This window comes from Gobio gobio (genome assembly GCF_949357685.1).
Source record: "Gobio gobio genome assembly, chromosome: 8".
Classification (NCBI taxonomy): domain Eukaryota; kingdom Metazoa; phylum Chordata; class Actinopteri; order Cypriniformes; family Gobionidae; genus Gobio; species Gobio gobio.
In genome coordinates, this window is record NC_137114.1 from 49,595,746 (window position 1) to 49,623,388 (window position 27,643).

Here is a 27,643-nt window from a genome sequence, read left to right on the forward strand (position 1 = left end):
AGATTTTTTGCTATGTTCAGGGCCGTTTGAAGGAATTTGGGGGCCCCAAGCAAAATGGACATGGATGCCCCCCCAATACCAACCCCTACTACCCAATACCAACCATTAGGTACTGTACTGTAAAAATTGCCACACAGAATAGAGTAACTGTTCAAGATCCATTGGTAACTTATAAAAATAATGTCATATTTGCATAAACTATCACTACCGTATATCCCGACAAGCACATTAAGATAAGCAATGAAAAAATCATGTTCCTCTGCCTCTTTCTGGTTAAATAATGTTTATAATAATATTTAATATAGAATGCTATATTATTAACTTTTCCAGGTTATTTATGCATAGCATAAATAATAGTATAGCATGCTATGCCACTTTCATCAAAACCTATTACAAAGTCAAGTCAACTTTATTTATATAGTGCTTTGAACAATGCAGATTGTTTCAAAGCAGCTTCACAGTGTTAAACAGGAAAATAATGCAACAGAATTTTATCCAGCCGTATAGCCATTCTGGAGAAAACGGTGATGTCATCAGTTCATACAAAGCTATAGCAATGCCATTAAATACGATAAACAGTGATTCTGGAACAGATCTGTGTCTTCCTTATCCCATTAAAATACATATTACAGTATGTAACCATATTCCGTCCGTTCAAAAAAAAAGTTGCACTAACTGTTCGGTACAAGCAGCATTTGCCGTCAGGCAGGTAACGATAGCAAACATAAACATAATTTTGCTAGCCTACCTGCTGCAAAATTACACCATTTTTGTACAAGAAAAGTAGAGCTATTTTACCCAGTGTAATTTATCACTTACCACTATCTTGTTTTTTCTTATCCTCCTCTTCCTTTCTCTTTTTTCTTTTCTGGCTTCCTGAAGCATAATTCCGCTTCATGATAACTACCGAGGAGCATGGGCGGATCTACAGGGGGGCAAGGGGGGGCAGGTGCCCCCCCACTCTAGAGCCTTGCCCCCCCAACTTTGATGATCCAAAAACTGTACTTGTAAAAACAACCCGCCAGTATGTCCAATACATTTACCAAAAGTAAACCATTTAATTTTTTATTTTAAATGTATTAAAATTAAAATACATAAAATACCCCTCCCCCCGCCCCTCAAATACTTAGCTACGTCCCTGATTCAAACGTGCAGAGCGGCGTTCGCTCAGTCTGGCTCACACACAGCGAGTCTGATGCGGTGCGGTGGCCCTACAAACCGCCCGGAGAGACTGAGCTGCCCCAGAGCCCCTGAAGGTGAAGTGAGTTTCCCCAGGTGTAGTTTAAACACACTTTTAACTTAAAATTACATTTGTAATGAATGTATTGTATGCTAAAGACGATTCAGCATCAGCAAAAACAGCGAGTCTATTACGTTAGCCAAAATCAGCGGTTGTGAATCGTAAGAGCACTCTTCCCTTTGATTAGCCTAATTTTGATTTGAGTAAAGATGTGGTGGTTATAAAAATATACAAAACTAATAATAATTAGTGTCATCAGAATATGTCGTCATTGAAAAATAAACTGAATGTCATTAATGCACAGTGTATGATTTTGGATGATGGCGATTGGTATTCCTTGCCTACTATTGATGATCGATCATTTGATTATTTTTGTCTTGGGACTTTCACCTGCTGGGGGAGGGGCGCGCTGCTCAGACAATACAGAGACTCAGAAGATATTGCAGCAGCCGTGTTCCTGTGTCTTTTATTGACTTTATATCTCCCCTAATCAGGTATGATTTTAGCAAATTGTAGTAAAAATACACTTTATATAAGTCAAGGCTGTGAAAAATGGCAAGTGTCATTGTTTGAAGTGTATTCATTGTATATATATATGTGTCTAAAAGTTCGGTTCAAGTTTCCCGCGTGTGTATCACATGTACAACTGGCGAATGTTAAATTAATGGCAGAGACCATGCGGTCATATAAATGTGAAAACGGAGTGAATTAATACCACATTGGTGTTTTTGAGAACTAATTTAACAGTTAAGTTACAGGTGACAGTGCTTAAAAAAAAAGGAATCTGTTGGTTCAGAAGGGAAAGTGTAATATGTGTTCATGCTAATGGTGTGTAAAGAGATTAGTTTTGCTGATATGCTATAATTCCTGAGTTAATTTAAGAAGTTTAAAAGAGTTGAAGATATGGTAAATGGCACATATGTTTAAAATGTAGAGTATCATATGTGAATATTGTATGTAATATGCAGTACGTATTATTAATATGCATTGTAATTCAAGTTTCTATTGAAATTATTCGTTTAATTGATGGAGACTGTATCTGTTGAGAAGCTATATGTGAGTAATTCTATATTTTATTTGTCTGTATATTGTTTTTCTCTAAAAGAGATATGTTGTTATACTTTTCATTGATATATGAGAATGCAGAAATATTTGCATTAATGTCAGACAATACAGAGACTCAGAAGATATTGCAGCAGCCGTGTTCCTGTGTCTTTTATTGACTTTATATCTCCCCTAATCAGGTGGTTAGGGTACTACATTTTGGAGGCACCGCTGGGATGAAATGCAGTGAAGGTCGGCGTCCACAGATGATTGTCTACCTCCAGTGTCGTTCATTCTGACTTGCGGCTGAGGAGCACAGCAGAGTGAGAACGGGTGGCGTCTACGTTGAGTCCGGAAGAACAGCACGTGCTATCTGAGGTTGATCGTTGATACCTGGAGCATTGTCACTTTCCAACCAGCTAAGACTACTTTTCTGCATCACACTGCACACACCCAAAGCCCAAGTGAACCATGGATCAGTTAGAGGACTTAAAACTTGAAGTGATTGGAGCGTTGTATTCACTGTCAAGAGAAAATCTAGTGAAATTGTGTGACTTTTTGAATATTGAAGGGAGGGAACATGTCAACAAAAGCCGCTCATTTGTCATTTCTGCCCTCGTGAGACATTTTGAGAGGGAGGGGTTACAAGAACTGGAAGATGAGGGCATGTCAGAACTTTTGTGTGTAAGAGACAAAATTTGTGCAATTCAGCAGGGTGGTGAAAATGTCTCAGAGCAACAGATCACACAGGTGGTTCAGAGAGTGACTGTAGACTCAGTAGTACAAATCACAGAGCAAGAAAAGCTACAAAAAGAAATTGATACATTGCAGTTAGCTTTGCAAAAACTAATTGAACAAAAACATACAGTTACAAGCCCACAGCAGAGTATTAGTGCTTCAGAGAGTTCAAAATTTCTGGCCAGATAGGTGAACCTGGGCAAAAAGACAAACTCTCCTTCTCAAGTCTAGCTCACCAAATTGAACATGGGCTTAGCAGAGGTTTCTCTGAGCTGGAAATCGTTGATGCTGTAATACGAGCAATTGCACCAGGTATGCAGCTTCGTAGCTACCTAGAGGGAAAGACCAACCTTACACTGCCCACATTACGACGGATACTCAGAGCTCATTTCCAAGAAAAGGGTGCGACTGAGCTGTATAAACAACTTACCTCAGAGGTACAGAGCAGCAAAGAGACCCCACAATGTTTTCTTGTCCGCTGTCTCGATTTAAGACAAAAGATTCTCTTTGCATCACAGGAAGCTGAATCCAGCTTGAAGTACGACCCAAAGTTAGTCCAAAGCATGTTCCTCCACACTATCCTGACGGGTCTACAGAATGACAGTATTAGAGGTGACCTGCGACCCTATTTGACACAAACTGATGTGAGCGATGAACTACTCTTTGATAAAGTCAATCTGGCATGCGCCCACGAAACTGAACGCCAAAGTAAAAAGAAACTTGTCCAGCCAAGCGCCACTAAAGTGCACACAGTTCAATCGAGTGATACTGCAATGGAAAAAAGGGGAAAAGCACCATCTCAGCACAATCCAGAAAAGGCTGATCTTGACATCCTAAGTGAGCTGAGGGAAATGCGTTCCGGCATGGCACTGTTGAAAGACCTCAGTGCAGAAGTATCTCAAATTAAAGAGTCAATCAAACAACCTCAGGTCATGTCCACTCAGTGTCCTCTTCCAACTAGTGCGTCCCCGCTACAGACTCAATTCTCACCTCAATGTTACTGGCAGCCTTACGACCAGAGGAGAGAGATGGCTCCACGACCACAATGGTTCCCAGTACAACGCTATCACCCTCCTGCCACCCGAGTAAGGAAATGCTTTGCATGCCAACAAAGTGGATTAGATGTCTACTGTAGTCACTGTTACAAGTGTGGTGGTAGCGACCATTTCTCAGCAGGCTGTCGAGCACGAATGCCCATGACGCATAGAGATGGTTCTTTAAACGAGGCTGGGTCACGGCCGCGGGACGGGCAGTGACCAGTGCTATGGAAGGGTCCCCTCAAAGCTGTACATATTGTGGCACCACCCGCCCTGACTTAATTTTGAGACACTGTGCGACTTGCAAGCAGATGTTGTATTGCTCCAAAGCATGCCAGGCAGGTCATTGGACAGATCATAGGAAACAGTGTAAGCCATATTCCAGAACAAATGTGAATCCTGTCTCGACTACAAAACCTCAGAAGTTAAACAAACCCACATGTGCCGCGCTAGTAGGAAAGCAATGTCTTGTAAAATGCTACATTCAAGGTTTGCTCATAGATGCACTATGGGACACGGGCTCTCAGGTGTGCATTGTCGGTGAGGCGTGGAAAAATGATCACTTGCCATTCCACGTGTTCAAGACATCATGGACAGCCTTGGGGGAAACAGCTGGTTTTCGTTACTTGACCAAGGGAAAGCATACCACCAGGGTTTCATGGCCAAAGAGAGTAGACCCATGACAGCTTTTGTAACACCATGGGGATTATACGAATGGATTCGTATCCCTTTTGGTCTAATGAACGCTCCCGCAGCCTTCCAACGCTGCATGGAAGAGTGCCTGGAAGATCTCAGAGACAATTGCTGTGTCCCCTACCTTGATGACACGTTAGTGTTCAGCAAATCTTTTGAAGACCATGTCAATGATGTGAGAAGAGTTCTGCAGCATTTAAGGCGATATGGGTTTAAACTCAAACCTAGTAAATGTGAGGTTTTTAAACGTGAAGTTCGTTACCTGGGGAGGATTGTGTCCATGGAAGGAAGTAAAATAGACCCTGCTGACACTGAGGCTGTAAGAACCCTGAGAGAGAAAAGGCCCAGCACAGTGGGACAGTTGAGAGCAGTACTTGGCCTGTTGAGTTATTATAGGCAGTACATCAAAGATTTCTCCAAGATCGCTGGGCCACTCTATGACTTGCTGAAAGGAGAAGTGGAGACAAAGGGGGGAGGACCTAATGGAACCACAACCAGGTGTAAAAAAAGCAAGAAGAAAGGAGTGCCTTCCCAGAAGCTGCCGTTTATATTCCATACAGACGCCTCAAACCAGGGACTTGGTGCTGTTCTGTACCAAAAGCAAGATGGAAAACTTCGAGTCATTGCTTATGGATCCCGTACACTGACAGCCTCTGAAAGAAACTATCATCTTCACTCAGGGAAATTGGAGTTTTTAGCCTTGAAGTGGTCCATCACAGAGAAGTTTCGTGATTATCTGTATTACGCACCTACCTTCACAGCATACAGCGACAACAATCCGCTTACTTATGTACTTACCAGTGCTAAGCTCAATGCGACTGGATGCAGATGGGTTGCAGAACTTGCGGACTTCCATTTTACCATAAAATATCGCCCTGGCAAAGAAAATGTTGATGCAGACAGCTTATCCAGGCTACCACTGGACGTTGGAACCATGATGGAGCAGTGTACAGAGGAACTTTCATCTGATTGTGTCGAAGCGACCATACAAGCTGTAGAAGCCCAAGATCTCGCCATGTCATGGACAGCCATGACCTTGCTTGATGATCCAATGGAGTGTGCAGAGACAAGCCAGTCTTTTTCTACCGATGACATACGACAAGCCCAGAGAGGTGATGCCCACATCGGACCTGTAGTACAACGCAAGATGGCTGGCGAAAAACCCTCCAGACACTCACTGAAGACATTCAGTGCGCAGAGTAAGAGTTTGCTGCACCACTGGGACAAGTTGTGCGTGGGAGAGGATGGAATTCTACGCAGAAAGACAGCTACCCGAACTCAGCTTGTGTTGCCAGAAAAATATAAACAACGTGTCTTGCAGGAGTTACACATTAAAATGGGGCATCAAGGAGTGGAGAGGACGACATCATTGATTAGAGACAGATTCTTCTGGCCAAAAATGCAGGGTGAAATTGAGCATTTTGTGACAAAAAGTTGTAACTGTTTGAAACAAAAGAAACCAAACAAAGAAACCAGAGCACCACTCATGAGTATTGTCACCACTCACCCATTCGAACTCGTTTCCATTGACTTTTTGCACCTGGACAAGAGTAAAGGAGGATATGAATACATCCTGGTGATAGTTGATCACTTCACAAGGTTTGCACAAGTTTACGCCACCACATCAAAATCTGCCAAAACTGTTGCTGATCGAATATTCAATGACTATGCTCTGAAATTTGGATTTCCCCAAAGGATTCATCATGACCAGGGAGCTGAATTTGAGAATCAGCTGCTTTCTCAGTTAAAAAAGAATGGTGGAATTGCAGGATCACGAACAACCCCATACCATCCGCAAGGAAATGGACAGGTTGAACGTTTCAACCGGACGTTGCTCCAAATGTTAAAGACTTTGACAGAAACACAGAAGTCCAACTGGAAGGAGTCATTGAACAAACTTACCTTTGCCTACAACAGTACACGATGTGAGGTTACTGGATTTTCACCGTTCTATCTCCTGTTTGGGAGATCGCCCAGACTACCTGTTGACTTGCTCTTTGGATTAACGTCAGAGGAAGGGACCAACGACCATAAGGAATATGTGAAGAGATGGAGGCAAGGAATGCAGGAAGCGTTTGAGATTGCTAAAGAAAACAGCAAGAAGACAGCAGAAAGAAACAAAAGGAACTATGAGGGTAAAGTAAGGAGCTCAGTGCTGCACCCAGGAGATCGTGTTCTGGTGCGAAATCTCACACCCAGAGGGGGTACAGGAAAGCTTCGCAATCACTGGGAAGATGCTATACACACAGTTGTCCGCCGAGTGGGAGAAGAAGGCCCTGTTTATGAAGTAAAGCCGGAACGAGGAAAGGGAAGATCAAGGGTTCTACACCGAAATCTCTTGTTACCGTGTGACTACCTGCCACCGGAAATGGAGCTCAGAACACAGCCAAGAACAAAGAGAAAAACGGATGAACCTACCTCTGTAGAAAGGGATGATTCTAGCTCAGAGGAAGATGAAGGATGTAGCCACTGGTACTTACCTGCGGTCCAGTCTCAGCAACCTGTGAGAGAAAGTAGTGAGTTAGAGGATACAAACCTACCAGTTGTTCTGCCCAGCAGACCTGAAAAGGAAAGAGATGAAGTTGGTACAGAGATGAGAGTGAATAATGATGAGGCAAAGAATCAGCCAAATAATAAAGGGGTACCTCGACAGGGAGAAGACGTGATGGAGGTGAAACAACCTGAAGACGTGATGGAGGTGGAACGACCTGGCGGAAAATCTGACGATACAGATGGACAGCTAGCCCTGTTGGAAAGCAACAGTGAAGAAGAACTGGAGTGTAGATGGCCTCAGAGAGAGAGGAGACCACCAAAGACATTCACCTATGATTACCTGGGAACCCCTGCATGCTATAGTGTAGATCATACAAACACTATGGCGTTCCATCCCACACCATATGAAATGCAGAACATGACTCCATGGACTTACCCAGCATCACACTATCAGCCAGTATACCTTTACACATACAAAGATTTATATGCACACTGAAAATAATGGATTGGGAGGAAGAAAAAAAAAAAAAAAAAAAAAAAGCAGTATAAAGACAACAAGAGACTAGACAACTCCCAACACACACCTTTATGGAAGAATAGCAAATACAGTTAATCTGCAGTGCATACATAAATTAAAAGTTTAACCAAAAATAGTATAGCAACATGAAACCGAGTAATGTCGGGACGACATTGATTTTCGACGGGGAGAGTGTGGTGGTTATAAAAATATACAAAACTAATAATAATTAGTGTCATCAGAATATGTCGTCATTGAAAAATAAACTGAATGTCATTAATGCACAGTGTATGATTTTGGATGATGGCGATTGGTATTCCTTGCCTACTATGGATGATCGATCATTTGATTATTTTTGTCTTGGGACTTTCACCTGCTGGGGGAGGGGCGCGCTGCTCAGACAATACAGAGACTCAGAAGATATTGCAGCAGCCGTGTTCCTGTGTCTTTTATTGACTTTATATCTCCCCTAATCAGGTATGATTTTAGCAAATTGTAGTAAAAATACACTTTATATAAGTCAAGGCTGTGAAAAATGGCAAGTGTCATTGTTTGAAGTGTATTCATTGTATATATATATGTGTCTAAAAGTTCGGTTCAAGTTTCCCGCGTGTGTATCACATGTACAACTGGCGAATGTTAAATTAATGGCAGAGACCATGCGGTCATATAAATGTGAAAACGGAGTGAATTAATACCACATTGGTGTTTTTGAGAACTAATTTAACAGTTAAGTTACAGGTGACAGTGCTTAAAAAAAAAAGGAATCTGTTGGTTCAGAAGGGAAAGTGTAATATGTGTTCATGCTAATGGTGTGTAAAGAGATTAGTTTTGCTGATATGCTATAATTCCTGAGTTAATTTAAGAAGTTTAAAAGAGTTGAAGATATGGTAAATGGCACATATGTTTAAAATGTAGAGTATCATATGTGAATATTGTATGTAATATGCAGTACGTATTATTAATATGCATTGTAATTCAAGTTTCTATTGAAATTATTCGTTTAATTGATGGAGACTGTATCTGTTGAGAAGCTATATGTGAGTAATTCTATATTTTATTTGTCTGTATATTGTTTTTCTCTAAAAGAGATATGTTGTTATACTTTTCATTGATATATGAGAATGCAGAAATATTTGCATTAATGTCAGACAATACAGAGACTCAGAAGATATTGCAGCAGCCGTGTTCCTGTGTCTTTTATTGACTTTATATCTCCCCTAATCAGGTGGTTAGGGTACTACAAAGACAAGAACAACTTAATAAAAAATATAAAAATATTGTATCCATAACTGCCAAATCTCACGCATTCACCGTGAATTGACACTTGTCTCGCTCTCACGCACAGAAAAATCGCGAAGCAAAGAGGACACGGAGACAGACAGACTAGACAGAGCAGGTTACTTATGATAAAAAAAAAATCTCAGCTCTCAGCTCTCAGATTCTGTTTATTTTTATTACGACATTCAAACAATAAATGCCGTTTTGGCGCTTGTAAATGTTACGTGACAGATCCCTAGCTGCACGTGGACCGATCATCTCTAGCTAATAGTAGGCTAAATAAACACGAATGAACAATGTTGAAAGAAACAGTAGCCTACAACTTACCTAAATGTATATTCCTCATACATAATATCGACCAATCAATCTAACACAGGGGGCAATAAAACAACTGGAGAACAATTATGTCACATAACATTTACCTTCAGGAAAGCCATTTAATGATTATGATTTAATGATTTAGCCATTGGCTATAGCACATTAGTTGGCTATAAATGTGCTATAGTCGAGAGTATTTTGCTAAATATGTGTAGTGTACCATATTACATATTTATTATATTTTTATTTATATAATTAAATAAAGTTGTTATTATAATAAAAAAACGCATTATATGTAATTTGAGTTATTTTGAACCTTAAATAACACTGCCTGCTGATAGGGCTCTCTGTATGTTTACAGCATTAGGTGAGTTGTTTTTTCTTGAGATTAGGTACATCTTGTGTGCCTAATATTTATCCAAATTAGTCAATATTAAATCAAATCACAATAATTTAATTTAATTGAAATAACAAAAAAGCGTAGCTTACCAGAAATTGTACCATGTAAACACTGTAACATGTTGAGAAACACATAACGCTGTTTTTGAAACATTTTGCTGCAAAGCAAAACAACAGTCGCCTTAAGCTTTCCTAAAAAAGATGGGTGATCATGGGTCATTTCATTTGTGAACTGTAATTATACGTTTTTAATTATAATAAGAACTTGAGTATTGTCCACTGTTGTATACTGCATCTTGGACACAATTATGGTACTTTTTTTATATTTTCATTTTGCTTTTTATACTGTTTTGTTTTGTTTGAACACTGGGCTTGTTCCTGTTGTGAATTAAAAACCTTTGTAGTGTGTAAGGGCATGATTAAACAATAAGTACTGTAATTTAAAAGGGATTCACATATAGGGATTTCCATGTACCGTCTACCCCTGCCACCCTGCCAAGACCTCTTGCCACCCCTTTGCCCCCCCATGTAAAATTTTCTAGATCCGCCACTGCCGAGGAGGTTTTGTATTTTGCCGGCAGCAGAGATCGCGTGGTTGGCTGGCTGCTGTCAGCGACTACTGAGAGGGGCCCCCTTAAGGGGGTTCCCGATAACTGTCATTGCACTTTACTGCATTGACTATCAAAGGGGCGCTCACACAGTTTGTCGTTGCATTTTATTCTTAACCTGTCATTGTCCTGGGGCCCCAAGCAATTGCTTGGTTTGCCTGCCTTGTCGCAACTGGCCTGGCTATGTATCATCTCTTCAGTTCTGTCTCTCAAAATGGCTTCACTTTGCTTCAACAGCTCCAATTATCACTATAGGATCTGAGACTTTGCTTTGAAGTACTCTCTGACTAAGGGTGCTTTCACACGTTTGGTGCGCACCCGGGTTCGATTGACCTCAGAGTTCAGTTCGTTTGGATGATGTGAATGCTGTCTTCCGAACTCGGATGCAAACCCGCAAACCGTACCCGAGTCCGCTTAAAGAGGTTGTCTGGGGTTCATGTGAACTCCGGTACGGTTCGCTGCTGATGTGAACGCAATCGTACTAAATCACGTAAGTGAACTGCCATTCACGGCGGATAGACGCAAGTGCCATTACGTACTGAAGCTTTGGTAACAAAACCAACAGTTCAAAAATATGAAAGTGAGGTGAGCAACGCTATGCATTTTGCCACCTTGTCGCTCGTTGTCGCTACCAAGCAACCGGGTAAACATCTGCTGCTTTGACGCAAACGCACCCCGGCTCGGACCCAAATAATATAATATGAACCCAGTCCAGGGAGGGGGGGAGCAATCGAACTCTGGTTCGATCCAGACAATTGAACCAAGTGTGAAAGCACCCTTAATGTATTAGAAACTACAGTACTATACCTATACCTAACCCTAATACTATAATCTTTCGAAACTGCGCATTAAGTTATGATCACTTGTACAGGCTGCTCAAGGTATCTCCCACCTAGCAAATTCTCTTTATGGAATCAGCCTGTTTAACACTGACTCATTTGCATTTCAACACTGTAGCTACTAATAAGTTCAATGGACAGCTTCCATCAAACACAAAGTAAAGAGCTACTTAAAGCCTGACATGGATGTTATACCCACTCTGCCAGCTTGGACACGTCTATCTGTCATCTACAAGTCAAGTCAAGTCAAGTCAACTTTATTTATATAGCGCTTTTAACAATGTAGATTGTTTCAAAGCAGCTTTACAGTGTTAAACATGAAAATAATGCAGCATAATTTTATTCAGCTGTATAGCCATTCTGGAAAAATTTCAAGTATCATACAGTGACAGTGTGGGCTTTAGATCAATAATTTGATCAGTAATTTAGTTTAAATGGTTAATTTAGTTTATTATTTAGATGTATTTCGATGTTTAGTTGAAAAATTTAGTGTCCCCAACTGAGCACGCCAAGCCAGAGGCAACAGTGGCAAGGAAACCAAAACCCCATTAGGTGACCTAATGGAGAAAAATAAACCTTGGGAGAAACCAGGCTCAGTCGGGGTGCCAGTTCTCCTCTGGCCAATTAACAAACAGCGTATTATTATTATTATTCTGGCAGTTTTACAGCTCGGAGGTCATAATAGATCAGAATATTCGAGGGACCGGGGGCAACATGCTGGAGACGGGTTTATTGAGGATGATGTTGATTAAATAATTATTAAAGTGCAATATTCGAATGATCGGAGGCAACACGCAGGAGACGGGTTTATTGAGATGCCGTGTCGATGAGGCAGTTTCAGGGGGAGTCTAATCACGGTCTCTCAGACACTTCGGGGTCCTGTGTTGGTCTTCTCTGGGCGCAGGTCCACCATCTGATCTGGATACGGCCCGGATCCGGCTGACTGCAGTAAACCTCGGGATAAAACAGAGAGACTAACATTAGCGTAGATGCCATTCTTCTGATGATGTAACGAGTACATCAGGTGTTATGGGAAGTGTTCCCGGTTCCGGCTGACCTAGTTAATGCAGCCTAACAATCATTTCATTGAAAAAGTGTTTTATGTGTATGCCACAGTAAAGAGATGTGTTTTTAGTCTAGATTTAAACTGACAGAGTGTGTCTGCTTCCCGAACAATGTTAGGAAGACTGTTCCAGAGTTTAGGTGCTAAATAGGAAAACGATCGACCGCCTGCAGTTGATTTGGATATTCTCGGTATTATCAACTGGCCAGAATTTTGAGACCGCAGTAGACGTGATGGAGTATAATATGTTAAGAGCTCGCTCAAGTATTGGGGAGCTAAACCATTTAGTGCTTTGTAAGTAATAAGTAAGATTTTAAAATGTATGCGATGTTTAATAGGCAGCCAGTGCAGTGTTGACAGAACTGGGCTAATATGGTCATACTTCCTGGTTCTAGTAAGAACTCGAGCTGCTGCGTTTTGGACCAGCTGGAGTTTATTTATTAAGCGAGCAGGGCAACCACCCAGTAGAGCATTACAATAATCTAACCTTGAGGTCATGAACGCATGAACTAACTGTTCAGCATTTTGCATTGAGAGCATGTGCCGTAATTTAGATATATTTTTAAGATGGTAGAAAGCAGTTTTACAGATGCTAGAAACGTGGCTTTCAAACGAAAGATTGGTATCAAAGAGCACACCCAGGTTCCTCACTGACGACGAGGACTTGACAGAACAGCCATCAAGTGTTAGACAGTATTCTAGGTTACTACTTGTGGAGCTTTTTTGTCCAATAATTAAAAATTCCGTTTTTTCTGAATTGAGTTGCAGGAAATTACCAGTCATCCAATGTTTTATATCAGCTATGCATTCCGTTAATCTTGTGAATTGGTAAGTTTCTTTAGGGCGTGAAGAAATATAGAGCTGAGTATCGTCAGCATAACAATGAAAACTAACGCCATGCTTCCTAATGATATCTCCCAGTGGTAGCATGTACAGGGTGAAGAGTAGCGGTCCTAGCACTGAGCCTTGCGGTACTCCATACTGAACTTGCGATCGGTGTGACATATCTTCATTTACTACTACAAACTGATAACGGTCGCATAGGTATGATTTAAACCATGATAATGCAATTCCACTAATACCTACATAATTTTCGAGTCTATTCAAAAGAATGTTGTGGTCGATAGTATCAAATGCAGCGCTAAGATCGAGTAACACTAATAGAGAGATACAGCCACGATCGGATGATAAGAGCAAATCATTTGTAACTCTGACGAGAGCAGTCTCAGTGCTATGATACGGTCTAAATCCTGACTGGAAATCCTCACAGATACCATTTCTTTCTAAAAAGGAACATAATTGTGAAGACACTGCCTTTTCAAGTATTTTTGACAGAAAGGGTAGATTTGAGATTGGTCTATAATTGACTAAATCTGTAGGATCAAGTTGCGGTTTTTTAATAAGTGGTTTAATAATTGCCAACTTAAAAGTTTTCGGTACATATCCTAATGACAAAGATGAATTAATGATATTAAGAAGAGGATCTATGACCTCTGGTAGCATCTCTTTTAATAGCCTAGTTGGTATAGGGTCGAGCATACATGTTGTCGATTTTGATGATTTAACGAGTTTAGCCAATTCTTCTTCTCCTATAGCAGTGAATGAGTGTAATTTTTCCTCAGTGACACTACAACGCTCTGTCTGATGTGATGCTGTTTTAGACGGCTGCATGGTTAAAAAAATTTTCCTAATATTATCAATCTTACATGTGAAGAAGTTCATAAAGTCATTACTGCTGTGCTGTTTACAATCATCAGAAGTTGAAGCTTTATTTTTGGTTAATTTAGCCACTGTATCGAATAAATACCTTGGGTTGTGTTTGTTTTCTTCCAAGAGAGTTGAGAAATAAGCAGATCTAGCAGTTTTTACAGCCTTTCTGTATGTGATCATGTGCTCTTTCCACGAATTACGAAATACCTCTAATTTTGTTTTCTTCCAGCTGCGCTCCATTTTTCTGGCTGCTGTTTTAAGGGCCCGGGTGTGCTCGTTGTACCACGGCGTTGGACTATTTTCTTTAATCTTCTTTAAGCGCAGAGGAGCAACTGTGTCTAAAGTACTGCAAAAGAGAGAGTCAATAGTTTCTGTTGCAACATCGAGTTCTTCTATACTATCTGGGATGCTGAGCAGATGATACTGATGAGGGAGATTATTTAAAAAGCAATCTTTAGTAGCGGCAGTGATTGTCCTGCCATTTTTAAAGCGAGGGGGCGGCTTTGCAACCTTAGCTAAATTAAGTATACATGATACTAAGTAATGATCTGAGATGTCATCGCTCTGCTGCAGAATTTCAACGGTATCAACATTTATTCCATGTGACAATATTAGGTCTAAAGTATGATTATGGCGATGAGTGGCTCCTGACACGTGTTGCCTAACTCCAATAGAGTTTAGTGTGTCTTTAAATGCTAATCCCAATACGTCTTTTCCGTTGTCAACATGGATATTAAAATCACCAACAATTAGTACTTTATCTACGGCCAGTACTAACTCTGATAGAAAATCAGCAAATTCTTTGATAAAGTCTGTATTATGCCCAGGTGGCCTGTATACAGTAGCTAACACAAATGTTGAACGGGTTTTATCATGTACACTACATAGCGTTACATAAAGCACCAAAACTTCGAAGGAATTATATTTGAAACTAGACTTCTGAGTAATACTGAAGATATTATTATAAATTACAGCAACCCCTCCCCCTTTACCTTTCAGACGCGGCTCATGTTTATAACAATAATCTTGGGGGGTGGACTCATTTAAGGTAATGTAGTCGTCAGGTTTTAGCCAGGTTTCTGTCAAACAGAGCACATCTAGATTATTATCTGTAATAATATCATTAACAATAAGCGCTTTTGGGGAAAGGGATCTAATATTCAGCAACCCAAGCTTTATCAATTGTTCATCTGTATTATATATTTTGTTTATTTGTTGGACGTCAATTAAATTTTTACTGTTGAATGGTTTTGATGTTTTTTTGTATTTACTAATTCGGGGAACAGACACAGTCTCTACATGATAATATCTCGGTGAAAGAGTCTCTATGTGCTGGGATTTATCTGACTCCGGTAACGTGAGACAGCTAGCAGACGGTCGGTTTAGCCAGTTTGTCTGCTTCCTGACCTGGGCCCTAGTGAGTCAAGGTTTAGCTCTAAGACTATGTGCCAGATTACTAGAGAGAAGAGCGGCACCACCCCAAGAGGGATGGATGCCATCCTTCTTCAACAGGTCAGGTCTGCCCCAAAAACTTTTCCAATTGTCTATGAACCCTATGTTATTTTGCAGACACCACTTAGACAACCAGCCATTGAGTGATGATAGTCTGCTAACTATCTCATCACTCCTTTTTACCGGGAGCGGTCCAGAACAAAAAACAGCCTCAGACATCGTACTAGCGAGTTCACACACCTCTTTAATGTTAATTTTGGTGATCTCCGACTGGCGAAGTCGAACATCATTAGTGCCGACGTGAATAATAATCTTAGAGAATTTACGATTAGCTTTAGCCAGCACTTTTAAATTTGCTTTGATGTCAGGTGCTCTGGCTCCCGGTAAACAAGTGACTATGGTAGCTGGTGTCTCTATCTTCACGTTCCGTGTAATAGAATCGCCAATGACTAGGGCACTTTCAACAGGATACTCAGTGGGTGCTTCACTGAGAGGGGAGAACCTGTTTGATGTTCTAACCGGAACGGAAAAGCGGTTCTTTGGTCTGCGACTATGCTGCCTCACTGTTACCCAGTTTCCCTGCTGCGAGGGCCCTGCAGCCGGAACCGAAGAATGTACAGAGTTCACTAAGCTATTCGCATCCAAATCAGTGTCTAAAGCTGTTACATCCTCACTACTCTCAGATAAAGTATGGATGCGTGTTTCTAATTCTGAAATCTTCTCCGTCAGCCTAACTATCTCCTTACATTTATCACATGTGAAGCCCTGTTCGCCAGCGGAGAAGCCTATACTGAACATGTGGCATGCACTGCAGGTGATAATGACAGGAGAAGACATGACTTACCGTGTTTGTTGATTAATCCAATTTACCACTTACCACAATCGTTTGCTGGACACAATTTACTAATCCAAGTTATGAACTCAGAAAAAGGGAGGCCCGGGTGCAGAGATAACAAGCTAACAGGCTTGCAAAATGCTAACGTGTGATGGTGATTTAGATTAAAAGCTAGCGATGTCAAATTTAACGTGATAGGCAATTTTTAAACAATGTATGGTGATGAGTAAGTTATATTTAGCAGTAGAAGAAAGAGGAAATATCAAAATAAAGATTCAAACGTAAGCAAGGCTCTACAGAGCTACAGACTTGAGCTACAGAGCAACAGACACAGCAGGCAGACAGGAGCAATCGATCAGCGAGCAATCGATCCTACAACATTCAACAAAATGGTGTTCACTTGAAAAGCCCTTTTAATGATGTATGATAATTGTTTTATTGGTGGAGAGTGTCTTGAATCTGATCCATGCCTGTTTGATTTTGCAGTAAAATGCATTATGCTGTGTTTTTGTAGAATTTACAACTCTACAAGGTGTCTGTAACCTTTGAAAGAGGTGGTGCATGTGTATGTTGACGTGGAGGGTACTTCTTTTTTTATTAATTTTTTATTATTCATAAAAACATTGATCTTCTTGGAAGTGTCTCTTCCATGTCACCCAGAGATGTATAGTAACGAAGTAGAACTACTTCACTACTGTACTTAAGTACTAAAAGGCAGTATCTGTACTTTACCAGAGTATTATTTTTTTCTCTTACTTCCACTTTTACTTCAGTACATATTTTCGATGAGTTTAATACTTTTACTCCGATATTTTTTTTATGTGCTGCATCGTTACTCGTTACAATTATAAAAATGTTACGAATCATTCCATTCCAAACCCACATTACCGCGCATGAGAGAGAGAGAGAGAGAGAGAGAGAGAGAGAGAGAGAGAGAGAGAGAGAGAGAGAGAGAGAGAGAGAGAGAGAGAGAGAGAGAGACACACAGACACACAGACACACACAGAGAGAGCGCGCAAGAGAGCCCCGCGAGCGCGCATTCACTGTCTTTAAAACAACAGGAGCGTCTTGCGCTCAAATTGCTCTCTATTTGTTTACATAGTTAATGTGCACTGTGAAGTAACATATACAAACAATTAACAGCTGTATTTTTATTAACTAAGATTAAGAAAAATTAATAAATACAGTAACAAATGTATTGATCATGGTTAGTTCATGTTAGTTATTAGTCTAATACATTAACTAATGTAATGTTAACAAATCAAACCATATTGTAAAGTGTTACAAACAAATAATTTACTCAGAACACCTCTTGAAATGAGAATATAAGTGTGCTTACCCCATTTTTTTTTAAGTAAGAGTGGTTATAGTAAGATTTAATCTTAATGAACTACAGTATTTTCAGGTTATTTATATGACAATATGTAGAAAAATTACCTACCAACATTGTGATTGTCCTTTAGCTTAATCATTTGAAATAATAAAAACAATATGATGTTCAAACTTTTGACTACTTTCTTTAATAACTACATAACACAATACTTGTACTTTTACTTTCAGTACTTGAGTAGTACATTTTAAAATAAACTACTTGCAATACTTAAGTACAAAAAATGTTGAATACTTTAGTACTTCTACTTAAGTGTGGTGCTTAAAGAGCACTTCAACTTCTACTCAAGTCACTTTTTTGATAAGGAACTTGTACTTTTACTCAAGTATGTGTCTCTAGTACTTTATACATCTCTGATGTCACCAAATAACTGGAGGTAAGTGCCATATACAGATTGTATACCTTGCAATAAATAAATAAGTGGATAACCTCAACTTTCGGTTGCAAAAACAGAGGTAACTTTCAGGGTATGTCAGTAGCCATAGCAACTCTTTGAACATGACCTGTTTGGGAGCAGCTCATGTTCCAGGGTTAGTTTGCTTGAGGTATTAGATGCATGTAATATAATTAATATAGTTATATTTATATAACACAATTTGTTTTATAGTTATACAATATTATATATTCTAAAGCACTATTACAACAAGGTAATGTTTAAATGTTAATTCAATTCAAATATATGTATTATGTATTTATTGTCATCTCACACATGGATCTGCATTCAATTAATTAGCTTCAAACAAACAATATAATCCTTATTCTCAGTGAATAAAGATTACTTATTAAACAAAGAGATTGAAAAAAAATATTGCACAGCCACCAAATAGATGTGCAGTGCACTAAGTCAAGTCAAGTCAACTTTATTTATATAGCGCTTTTAACAATGCTGATTGTTTCAAAGCAGCTTTACAGTGTTAAACAGGAAAATAATGCAGCATAATTTTATTCAGCCGTCTAGCCATTCTGGAGAAAAAATGTCATCAGTTCATTTCAATTATCATACAGTGACAGTGTGGGCTTTAGATCAGTAATTAGAGCAGTAATTTAGTTGATATGGTTAATTTAGTTTAATAGTTAGATTTATTTCGATATTTAGTTGAAAAATTTAGTGTAAAAGTAGACAAGCAAAAGTAGGATGGCACGCTCTTTCTTTAGCGTCTTTCTTTCTTTGCGTGAATTGTCGATTTGTTGCTCTGTTGATAATGTCTTGTGTGTTAACCGGGAACATACTCTTGAGTTGTCTGAACTTACTCACAGATGCATTTTTGGAACCAGCATACCTTCAGTAAGCAAGGTTTGGGTTAATCACCGGAGAGTTCAAAGTATAGAGTTCAAAGTATAGAGTTCAAAGTTTCAGACTCCGCGTGTGAAGACCGACGCGGGTAAAGACATCTGTATTCGACTCTTCCTCTGCGCGACTCCTCCGAGGCAGGGACTCCGATAAGGCACCGAGTTATCTCCTTCTTCTCCCTTCATCTTTCTTTCCTTCCTCTCTCTAACCATGTGCGTCCACTCCATCCCCGTTATCTCGCAACCACGACCCACTATTACACGTAGACGTAGACGGCACCGTAACACTGCTAATCTACTTCCTGTTCCCTCCTCCTCTAATGCCCCTCCGTCTCTTTCTTTTTCTGTGGGGCTATGGAATTGTCAGTCAGCTGTCAATAAAGCTGACTTCATTCCTGCCTTTGCCACTCAATCCACTCTCAAAATCCTGGCCTTGACTGAGACCTGGATCCGTCCAGAAGACTCAGCAACACCTGCTGCTCTCTCTAATAACTTCTCTTTCTCCCACACCCCTCGCAGGACTGGGAGGGGTGGGGGCACGGGTCTTCTCATTTCTAACAATTGGAAATACTCATCTCACACAGCTCTTTGCAAAAACAACACATTTGAATATCATGCTATAACGCTTTCAGCTCCCACTAAAATACATATTGTAGTCATTTACCGCCCCCCAGGTCCACTGACCACCTTTGTTGATGAGCTAGATGTTCTGCTGTCCTCATTTCCAGAGAATGGCTGCCCACTCATAGTACTCGGCGACTTCAACATTCACCTGGACAAATCTTATGCTTCAGATTTCCACTCCCTCCTAGCTTCATTCGACCTCAAACGCCTCATCACGTCACATACCCACAAATCTGGTAACCAGCTGGACCTCATTTACACACGCAACTGCTCCACAGACAATATCTTGGTCAAACCTCTACACATCTCAGATCACTTTTTCATCACATTTAATCTTCAACTTACTACTCACACACCACCAGTTCCTCCACCAGTTACTTTCAGACGAAACCTGCGCTCACTCCTTCTCATCTTTCCTCTGCTGTCTCTTCCTCCCTTCCCTCATCCACACAATTCTCTTCTATGGATGTTAACACTGCAACTGACACTCTATGCTCCACTTTAACTTCATGTCTAGACGATATCTGCCCTCTTTCTTTTAGGCCAGCACGAGCTACTCCCTCTAACCCTTGGTTATCTGATGTTATTCGTGAACATCGGACGACACTCAGGGCAGCAGAGAGGAAATGGCATAAATCAAATCACCCATCTGATCTAGCTAAGTATCAGTCTTTGCTCTCATCCTTCTCGAATGAAGTACACGCAGCTAAATATTCTTATTTCCAAAACAAAATCAGCAGCACCTCAAACTCACGCACACTATTCAGAACATTCAACTCTCTGCTCTGTCCTCCTCCACCACCCCCCACCACCTCCCTATCTCCAGACGACTTTGCACAATTCTTCACAAACAAAACAACAACTATCAGCAATCAGTTCTCACCCCCACACACTGTGGATTTTAGATCAGCCACTTCCACGACCGAACATACTCTCTCCTCATTTTCCACACTCACTGAGGCCGAAGTATCTAAACTTTTCCTCTCCAGCCATCCTACCACCTGTCTTCTCGATCCCATTCCCTCACACCTCCTTCAAGCCATCTCTCCTACTCTCCTTCCTGCACTCACACACATCATCAACACATCGCTCTGCACTGGCACTTTCCCTACCACTTTCAAGCAGGCTCGGGTAACTCCACTGCTTAAGAAACCCACTTTAAATGCATCACTCATAGATAACTACAGACCTGTCTCTCTCCTGCCATTCATAGCAAAAACTCTTGAACGAGTTGTTTTCAACCAGGTTTCATCCTTCCTCTCACAGAATAACCAGCTGGACTCTAACCAATCCGGTTTCAAAAGGGGCCACTCCACAGAGACCGCATTACTGTCGGTCACCGAAGCCCTGCGGATAGCTAAAGCTGAGTCCAAATCATCAGTCCTCGTCCTCCTTGATCTATCTGCTGCCTTTGACACGGTAAATCATCAAATCCTTCTGTCCACCCTCTCATCACTGGGCATCACAGGGACTCCGCTCCATTGGTTTGAATCTTATCTCACAGGTAGGTCCTTCAAGGTTGCCTGGAGAGGAGAGGAATCCCAAGCGCATCAACTGACCACGGGGGTTCCTCAGGGCTCAGTGCTTGGACCTCTCCTTTTCTCCATTTACACTACTTCATTAGGTCCCATCATACAGGCACATGGCTTCTCATATCACTGCTATGCTGATGACACTCAGCTCTACCTTTCATTCCAACCAGACGACCCCACAGTAGCTGCACGAATCTCCAGCTGTCTGGCTGACATCTCTGCATGGATGAGTAAAAATCACCTACAGCTCAACCTGGCAAAGACTGAGTTCCTCATCTTTCCCGCCAGTCCCACTATGCAACATGACTTCACCATCCATCTAGGTGCATCCCTGATCTCCCCTTCAAAATCAGTCAGAAATCTTGGAGTTACATTTGATGACCAGTTGTCCTTCAGAGATCACATTGCTAAGACAGCTCGCTCTTGCAGGTTTGCGCTCTACAACATCAGGAAGATCAGACCGTTCCTAGCAGAACACGCAACACAGCTTCTTGTCCAGGCCCTGGTTATTTCTAGACTTGACTACTGCAATGCGCTTCTGGCTGGACTCCCCTCCTGTGCGATCCAAACACTTCGAATGATCCAGAATGCAGCGGCACGTCTGGTCTTCAACGAGCCCAAAAGGACCCACGTCACACCACTCTTCATCTCTCTGCACTGGCTACCACTCGCTGCTCGCATCAAGTTTAAGTCGCTGACGCTTGCCTACAGAGCCACCACGCACTCAGCTCCTGCATACTTTGACTCGATTCTACGTCGCCACACCCCCACCAGAAGCCTTCGTTCAGCTAAGGAGCGAAGGCTTGTGGTACCTTCACAGAGAGGCAAAAAATCCCTTTCCAGAACATTTTCATTCAACGTTCCCAGCTGGTGGAACGATCTGCCCACCGCCATCCGAAATGCGGATTCATTGACAACATTCAAAAGTCAACTAAAAACTCATCTCTTCCATGAGCACTTAACCTCCTAAAAAAAAAAAAAAAAAAAAACTTTCCTTTCCTCTTTTCCTCCTCTTTCCCGCCCTACTCTAGCCTGTGCTACACTGAGAAATGTACACGGACCAAGTATTTCAGGCACTTGTTGCGCTCACTCGACTCTCCACGACCAATCGCTTATTGTCCCCCCAAGTTGTAAGTCGCTTTGGATAAAAGCGTCTGCTAAATGCATAAATGTAAATGTAAATGTATATATGACGGTAAGTTAATCTTGCTTTGTGGAATGCCCCCCTGGTGTCTGGTTAATTTGTGGTGCTGGGTGAAATCCACTACATATTTATGAGACATGTTTTGACAACATTCATTGGTGTGTAATTTGATTTTTGTAAAGTTCAATGACAAAATATTTAGCCTAATATCTGAATCACCAGATTCTCGTTAAATTCTATAGTTTCCTACTACACAGATTCATTTCAACGTATAAAAAAATTTGTTTAAATGCATGATGATCACTGGCTAAATATTGTTAGATACTATAGGGATGTCAATGATTAATCAACGATCTATTAATAGTTGATAATATGTTTAATCGATAAAACTTATCGATTAGTCAGGGTCATGCACGTGCATTCGGCTCAACTGTGAAACAGGAGGAAAAATAAAGCGAGCGCGCCGGAGTTATATTTGGGACCATTTTACAGCTGGAATTACACCTTCATCTTGTTTATAAGTTTGCGTGTGCTTTCACAGCGTTTTGCTTTGTGTAAATCCAAGTTGTAATGTTGTGTTTCCTATCTATATCAGATTTATCTCATATAGGATGCATCTGGTTAAGAATTAACGCGGTAATGAATTGTGCCGTGATCAGCTTCAGCGCGCGCAGCTCAAACAGCAATGCATTACTAATAATGACTATGATTGGGACTGTCATATTACATAACGTTGATGAGAACATTGTAATACATGAATGTGAATTCAGTGGGTTTAGTTGTCCACACATTCTGACTAGCAGGCATCTGAGGCGGTGTTGGGGACCCGTATTAGTCGTTATATTTGATAATTAAATAATTAATTTAATTGTCAATCACAATCAGTACGTTTATATGGACAACAATACTCCGATATTAAGCTGATTAAGACCATACTCTGATTAAGAAACTACCATGTAAACAGCAATTTCTAATTACCTTAATCCGGTTAAAGCCATACTCGAATTAAACAAAAAACGAATTAAGACATGTGGAGTATGCCTATTTTAGTCGCATTATCTAAGTGCATTGTAGACATGTACACACCTTAATCCAGTGGTTCTCAAACTTTTTTGGTCATTCCCCACTTTAGACAAGGGGGAATTTTAAAGCCCCACCTACCCCCATCGCCCCAACACAATGCTAATGAAATGCGCAACAAGCTTAACATGTTCCAATTTATTGAACTAACAAGTATTATCAGAGTAACAAGTTGTATCTAAAATACAAACTATATACATAAAATAACAGAATGTTCAAAAATAAAGAAAATAAAAGTGCAGCTGTGTCATCATAACTTGCATGAAATAAAAAAAAATTGAGAAAATAAAAGTGCAGCTGTGTCATCATAACTTGCATGAAATAAAAAAAAAATTGAGAAAATAAAAGTGCAGCTGTGTCAAATTTTTTACTAATTTCAAAAATAGATAAGATATAAAAGTGCCACTTTGCAATCTGTAAAAAGAAAAGAAGAGAAATCCGTTCGGCAGGTTATCACTGCATTAGTGGCTGCAATGGGCCTGTTTTGCTTGCACAATTTCTCAAAGCGGGGTTGCAGGCTTGATACTGCCACTCTCAAGTCATGCTCAATGTTCAGCTGAGATCTGTACTTCGTTTTTAGTGAAGCAACAGCTGAAAACCCCATCTCACAGAGATATGATGTGGCAAAGGGAAGAAGAATGCACACAGCTCTCTGCCCGATGAGTGGATACTCCCTCTCCACTCCAAACCAGAATTCACTAAGATTCTGAGCTTTAAACCTGAGCCTCAGGGTGGAGTCAGATGTCAGATCAATAAACTGGTCCTCCTCAGCAGACCCAAAATCAGCAGGTGCTGCAGACAGAATATAAATAAATAGGCTTACTTTATTTGTCATTGGATAATAAAGACAAAGAAATATGTTTGACAACAGTCTATTCCAGTTAGTAAGTAGCATACCATAAATAAAATGCATGTATAATATATGAGTATAATATTCAATAAAATGTCAAAATACCAACCTGCTGCATTGAATGGATCCATAACCCAGGCATACTGAGCACTGTTGTTCGGGAAGTATTTTTGAAACAATTCTTTGAGGGAAGAGATGTGCTGCTTAATACAAGGGATAACTGTGGTGGCTCCAGAATCAGTGTTTTCAGCAACTTCACTCAGGTTCTCAAAGACATCTATGTTTTGCTGATCGAGGCGCCTGCCCCATACCTCTAGCTTTCGGCTGAATGCATTGATCTTATCTGCCAGGTGAGGTATGTGCTTGTCTTTGCCTTGAAGCTGAAGATTTAATTCATTCAGCTTGCCAAACATATCGCTGAGGTAGGCCAGTTTAAACAGAAATTCTTCATCAGTGAACTTGCTTGCAGCCTCATACATGCGCTCCTCCTCCAAGAACATCCGAATCTCTGCCCTGAGCTCAAAGACGCGCGACAGCACTTTGCCGTGGGACAGCCACCTTGCTTCACTGTGAAACAGCACAGATGTGTGATCAGCTCCCATTTCCTCACAAAGTGCGGAGAACAGTCGCGCTTTCAGGGGTCGGGTTTTGATAAAATTTACCACGCTCACTACTTCTGTCAAAACCTCATTTAATTCAGGGCTGAGCTGCCTTGACGCCAGCGCTTCCCTGTGAATGACACAGTGCGCATCTGGCGCAACCCTCTTTATTAGTGCCTGCAGCCCGTTTCTTGACCCTGCCATGGTCTGTGCGCCATCAGAGCAAAAGCCCACACAGTTTTCCCATTTAAGGCCGTGTTCTTTGAGGTAACTGTCCATGATCTTAAACAGCTCATCAGCGGTGGCTCTATTTTTTATGTATTTGCAAAACAGCAAATCCTCGCACAGTGACTCGCCATTCACAAAGCGGACGTACGAGATGAACAAGCAGTCTTTATTGCTGTCAGTAGCTTCGTCCACTTGTAATGCAAAACGACTGTCTTTTAATTTCTACGAGTTGTTCCTCAAGATCACTTGAAATGTTGCATATACGTCTTGCAACTGTGTCGTTTGACAGGGGAATAGCTTTTAATTTTGCTGCGCTTGTCTCGTCGAGCATAATTGACACCATGTCTAGCGCAGCGGGGAGAATGAGCTGCTCTGCAATTGTGTGTGGTTTTTTGGATTGTGCAATTCTGTATGCCACTCTATATGACGCCATCTGTGCTTTACTGTTTACTGAGGCAGCTTTTACCATGCGAGTCTCCTGTTGACGGTATTCTTCAAGTTTTCTTTGAAAGAAAAAAAAAGTGGCTTATTGACGTGACTGGGGTGTGTGGTCTCTAGGTGTCGTCTTAATATGTTGGGTCTCATACTATCTGCTGCTAGCGGTTTAAGACACAGAACACACATCGGTCTCTCCTCTGCCCTCATCACCGCTGCCGTGAATCCAAGAGCAAGATACCCATCATCATATCTTCTTTTCGGTTGGCTTTTTGGTTGATTAGGTCCGTCTGGCTTCTGTCTCTCTGCTGGCGCTGGCTCGACAACTTTTGAGGTCCGTGTCACAAATTTATCCATGTTTTGTAATAGTTTTTTTTTCAAGGTGACTGTTATTTTATTTTTGTTATTGTTTTTTTCAAGGCTACTGTTTTTTTTAGAACATTCCCGCTTAATTTTTCCATGGCAACGCGTCATTTGTCACGTGACACACCGCAGCCACAATAACAGATCGCCTTAATTTCCTTTTTCCTTTTTTATTTCAAAATATTCACAAACTTGCTTACCATGTCATCAACTATCTGATATTCCGATTCTCAAAAATTTGTAAGTGAGTGTGTTTGGTCGTTTAAAAACCTTTATAAATAATCTTGATAACGTGAGATGGGCGCTGCAATGTTTCTTTGCGACGCAGTTCAGAGAATCCTGTCTGCCATCAGTTTCTCCCGAAATACATGCAAGAAAGTGGCCGGTGAACTCCGAGAAGAATAGAGTACACTTTATAGTTACTTCCACTATGTTTGTCTGATGTGAATAACACACGTCGGCAAATTATATTTGAATAGATTGTTATTGCTGCTTCCACAGACATCAGTGTGTATTACAAACTCCAAATGTATTGTTTCACTAGTGCTTATGTGTATTAAAATGGCTGAAAACTAAAATAAACATTATGAGGTTGAAAACACTGCATAGTTGTGATAGCCTATATGACAGCGCTGAGCGCGTCCGTCTCTGGCTCAGCGCCAACCAACGCGCAAAAGCACAATTTTAATCTGGCAGTGATGTCACGTCACTGAACATTCTAAATCCCATAATGTGGGACCGTACTCTCAGGGGCACAGAAATAAAAATCCTATATATGGGACCAAACCGGATACCGCTCAAAAGGTTAAACATTTCATTTGTAACCATTAATACAAAAATTAAACTGAGATGACGTGTTGAACACACACACACACCGCGCAGTCACTCTTTAGTCTAGTGCGCGGTCTTGCTCCAGATTCCGGAAGATTTGATCTCACGTTACCATATAAGGCATAAAAAGGAAAATTTCCTCCCGTTTGGCGCGCCCCACCTGTCACGTCTCTATTCCCCACCAGTGGGGCGCGCCCCACAGTTTGAGAAACGCTGTAACTATTAACGTCGTGTAGGAGTTTTCGCCGCATTTTGTGAAAGGACACACACACACCAGGCAAGTGCAGAGGGGAGGGCTCTATCATCAATAATATTGTGACAAATAAAATTTGAATTATAATTAATATAACCGTGCATACAAAACAGTAACAATGCGCTCAAATTCCCGTTTATCTTTTACGTATCTTTTAGTCTTAAATGTCGTTGCAATGACGTGTTGCTATGGTGCGTGACTGCGTGTCTTGCTTGACTGCTCACTCGGACACGGCCTCCTCTATATTTTTTTTCTTTGTGTTGTAATAATTCTGCTCATTGTAAAAGTAAAATACAATAAGTTTGTATCTGTAATCCCAGATTCATAATTGTCTGCTTACAATAGTGGTCGGGAACCTCTAGGCTCGCGAGCCATATGACATTCAGTGAACGCCTGTGGCTCGATGGCAGAAAAAACAATTCAAACAATCACGATTTTGAAACCTTAATTTTCATCATTAATCGAAGCTATTATTCGAAATGTAGGCTGTCAAGAAGGAGGCAAGATGGGCAGTGTCTCAAAAAAACCTGAAAGACACAATATATAATATTACAAAAAATAAAACTCTCTCTCTCTATATATATATATATATATATATATATATATATATATATATATATATATATATATATATATATATATATATATATATATATATATATATATATATATATATATAAATTACATTAAAAAGTATAAAAGTCACTCGTTTTTATAAAGTCACACTGTCCAACAGCGACACCCACAGGTAAAGTTA

The 27,643-nt window shown here is 40.6% G+C and overlaps 1 protein-coding gene across 1 annotated transcript in view; it reads right to left on the reverse strand.

Annotated features, from left to right (window-relative positions):
• Positions 1-7,854: 7,854 nt before the first annotated feature.
• The window catches only part of LOC307130405 (zinc finger BED domain-containing protein 5-like), a gene marked incomplete at both ends in the record, with an annotated part of 28,443 nt that continues 8,654 nt past the window's right edge, over positions 7,855-27,643 (reverse strand). The window contains 3 exons of the mRNA XM_079823367.1: positions 7,855-7,859; positions 23,937-24,119; positions 24,287-25,226. Coding sequence (XP_079679493.1) covers positions 7,855-7,859; positions 23,937-24,119; positions 24,287-25,226 — 1,128 coding nt within the window. The remainder of the gene's footprint in view (positions 7,860-23,936; positions 24,120-24,286; positions 25,227-27,643) is intronic.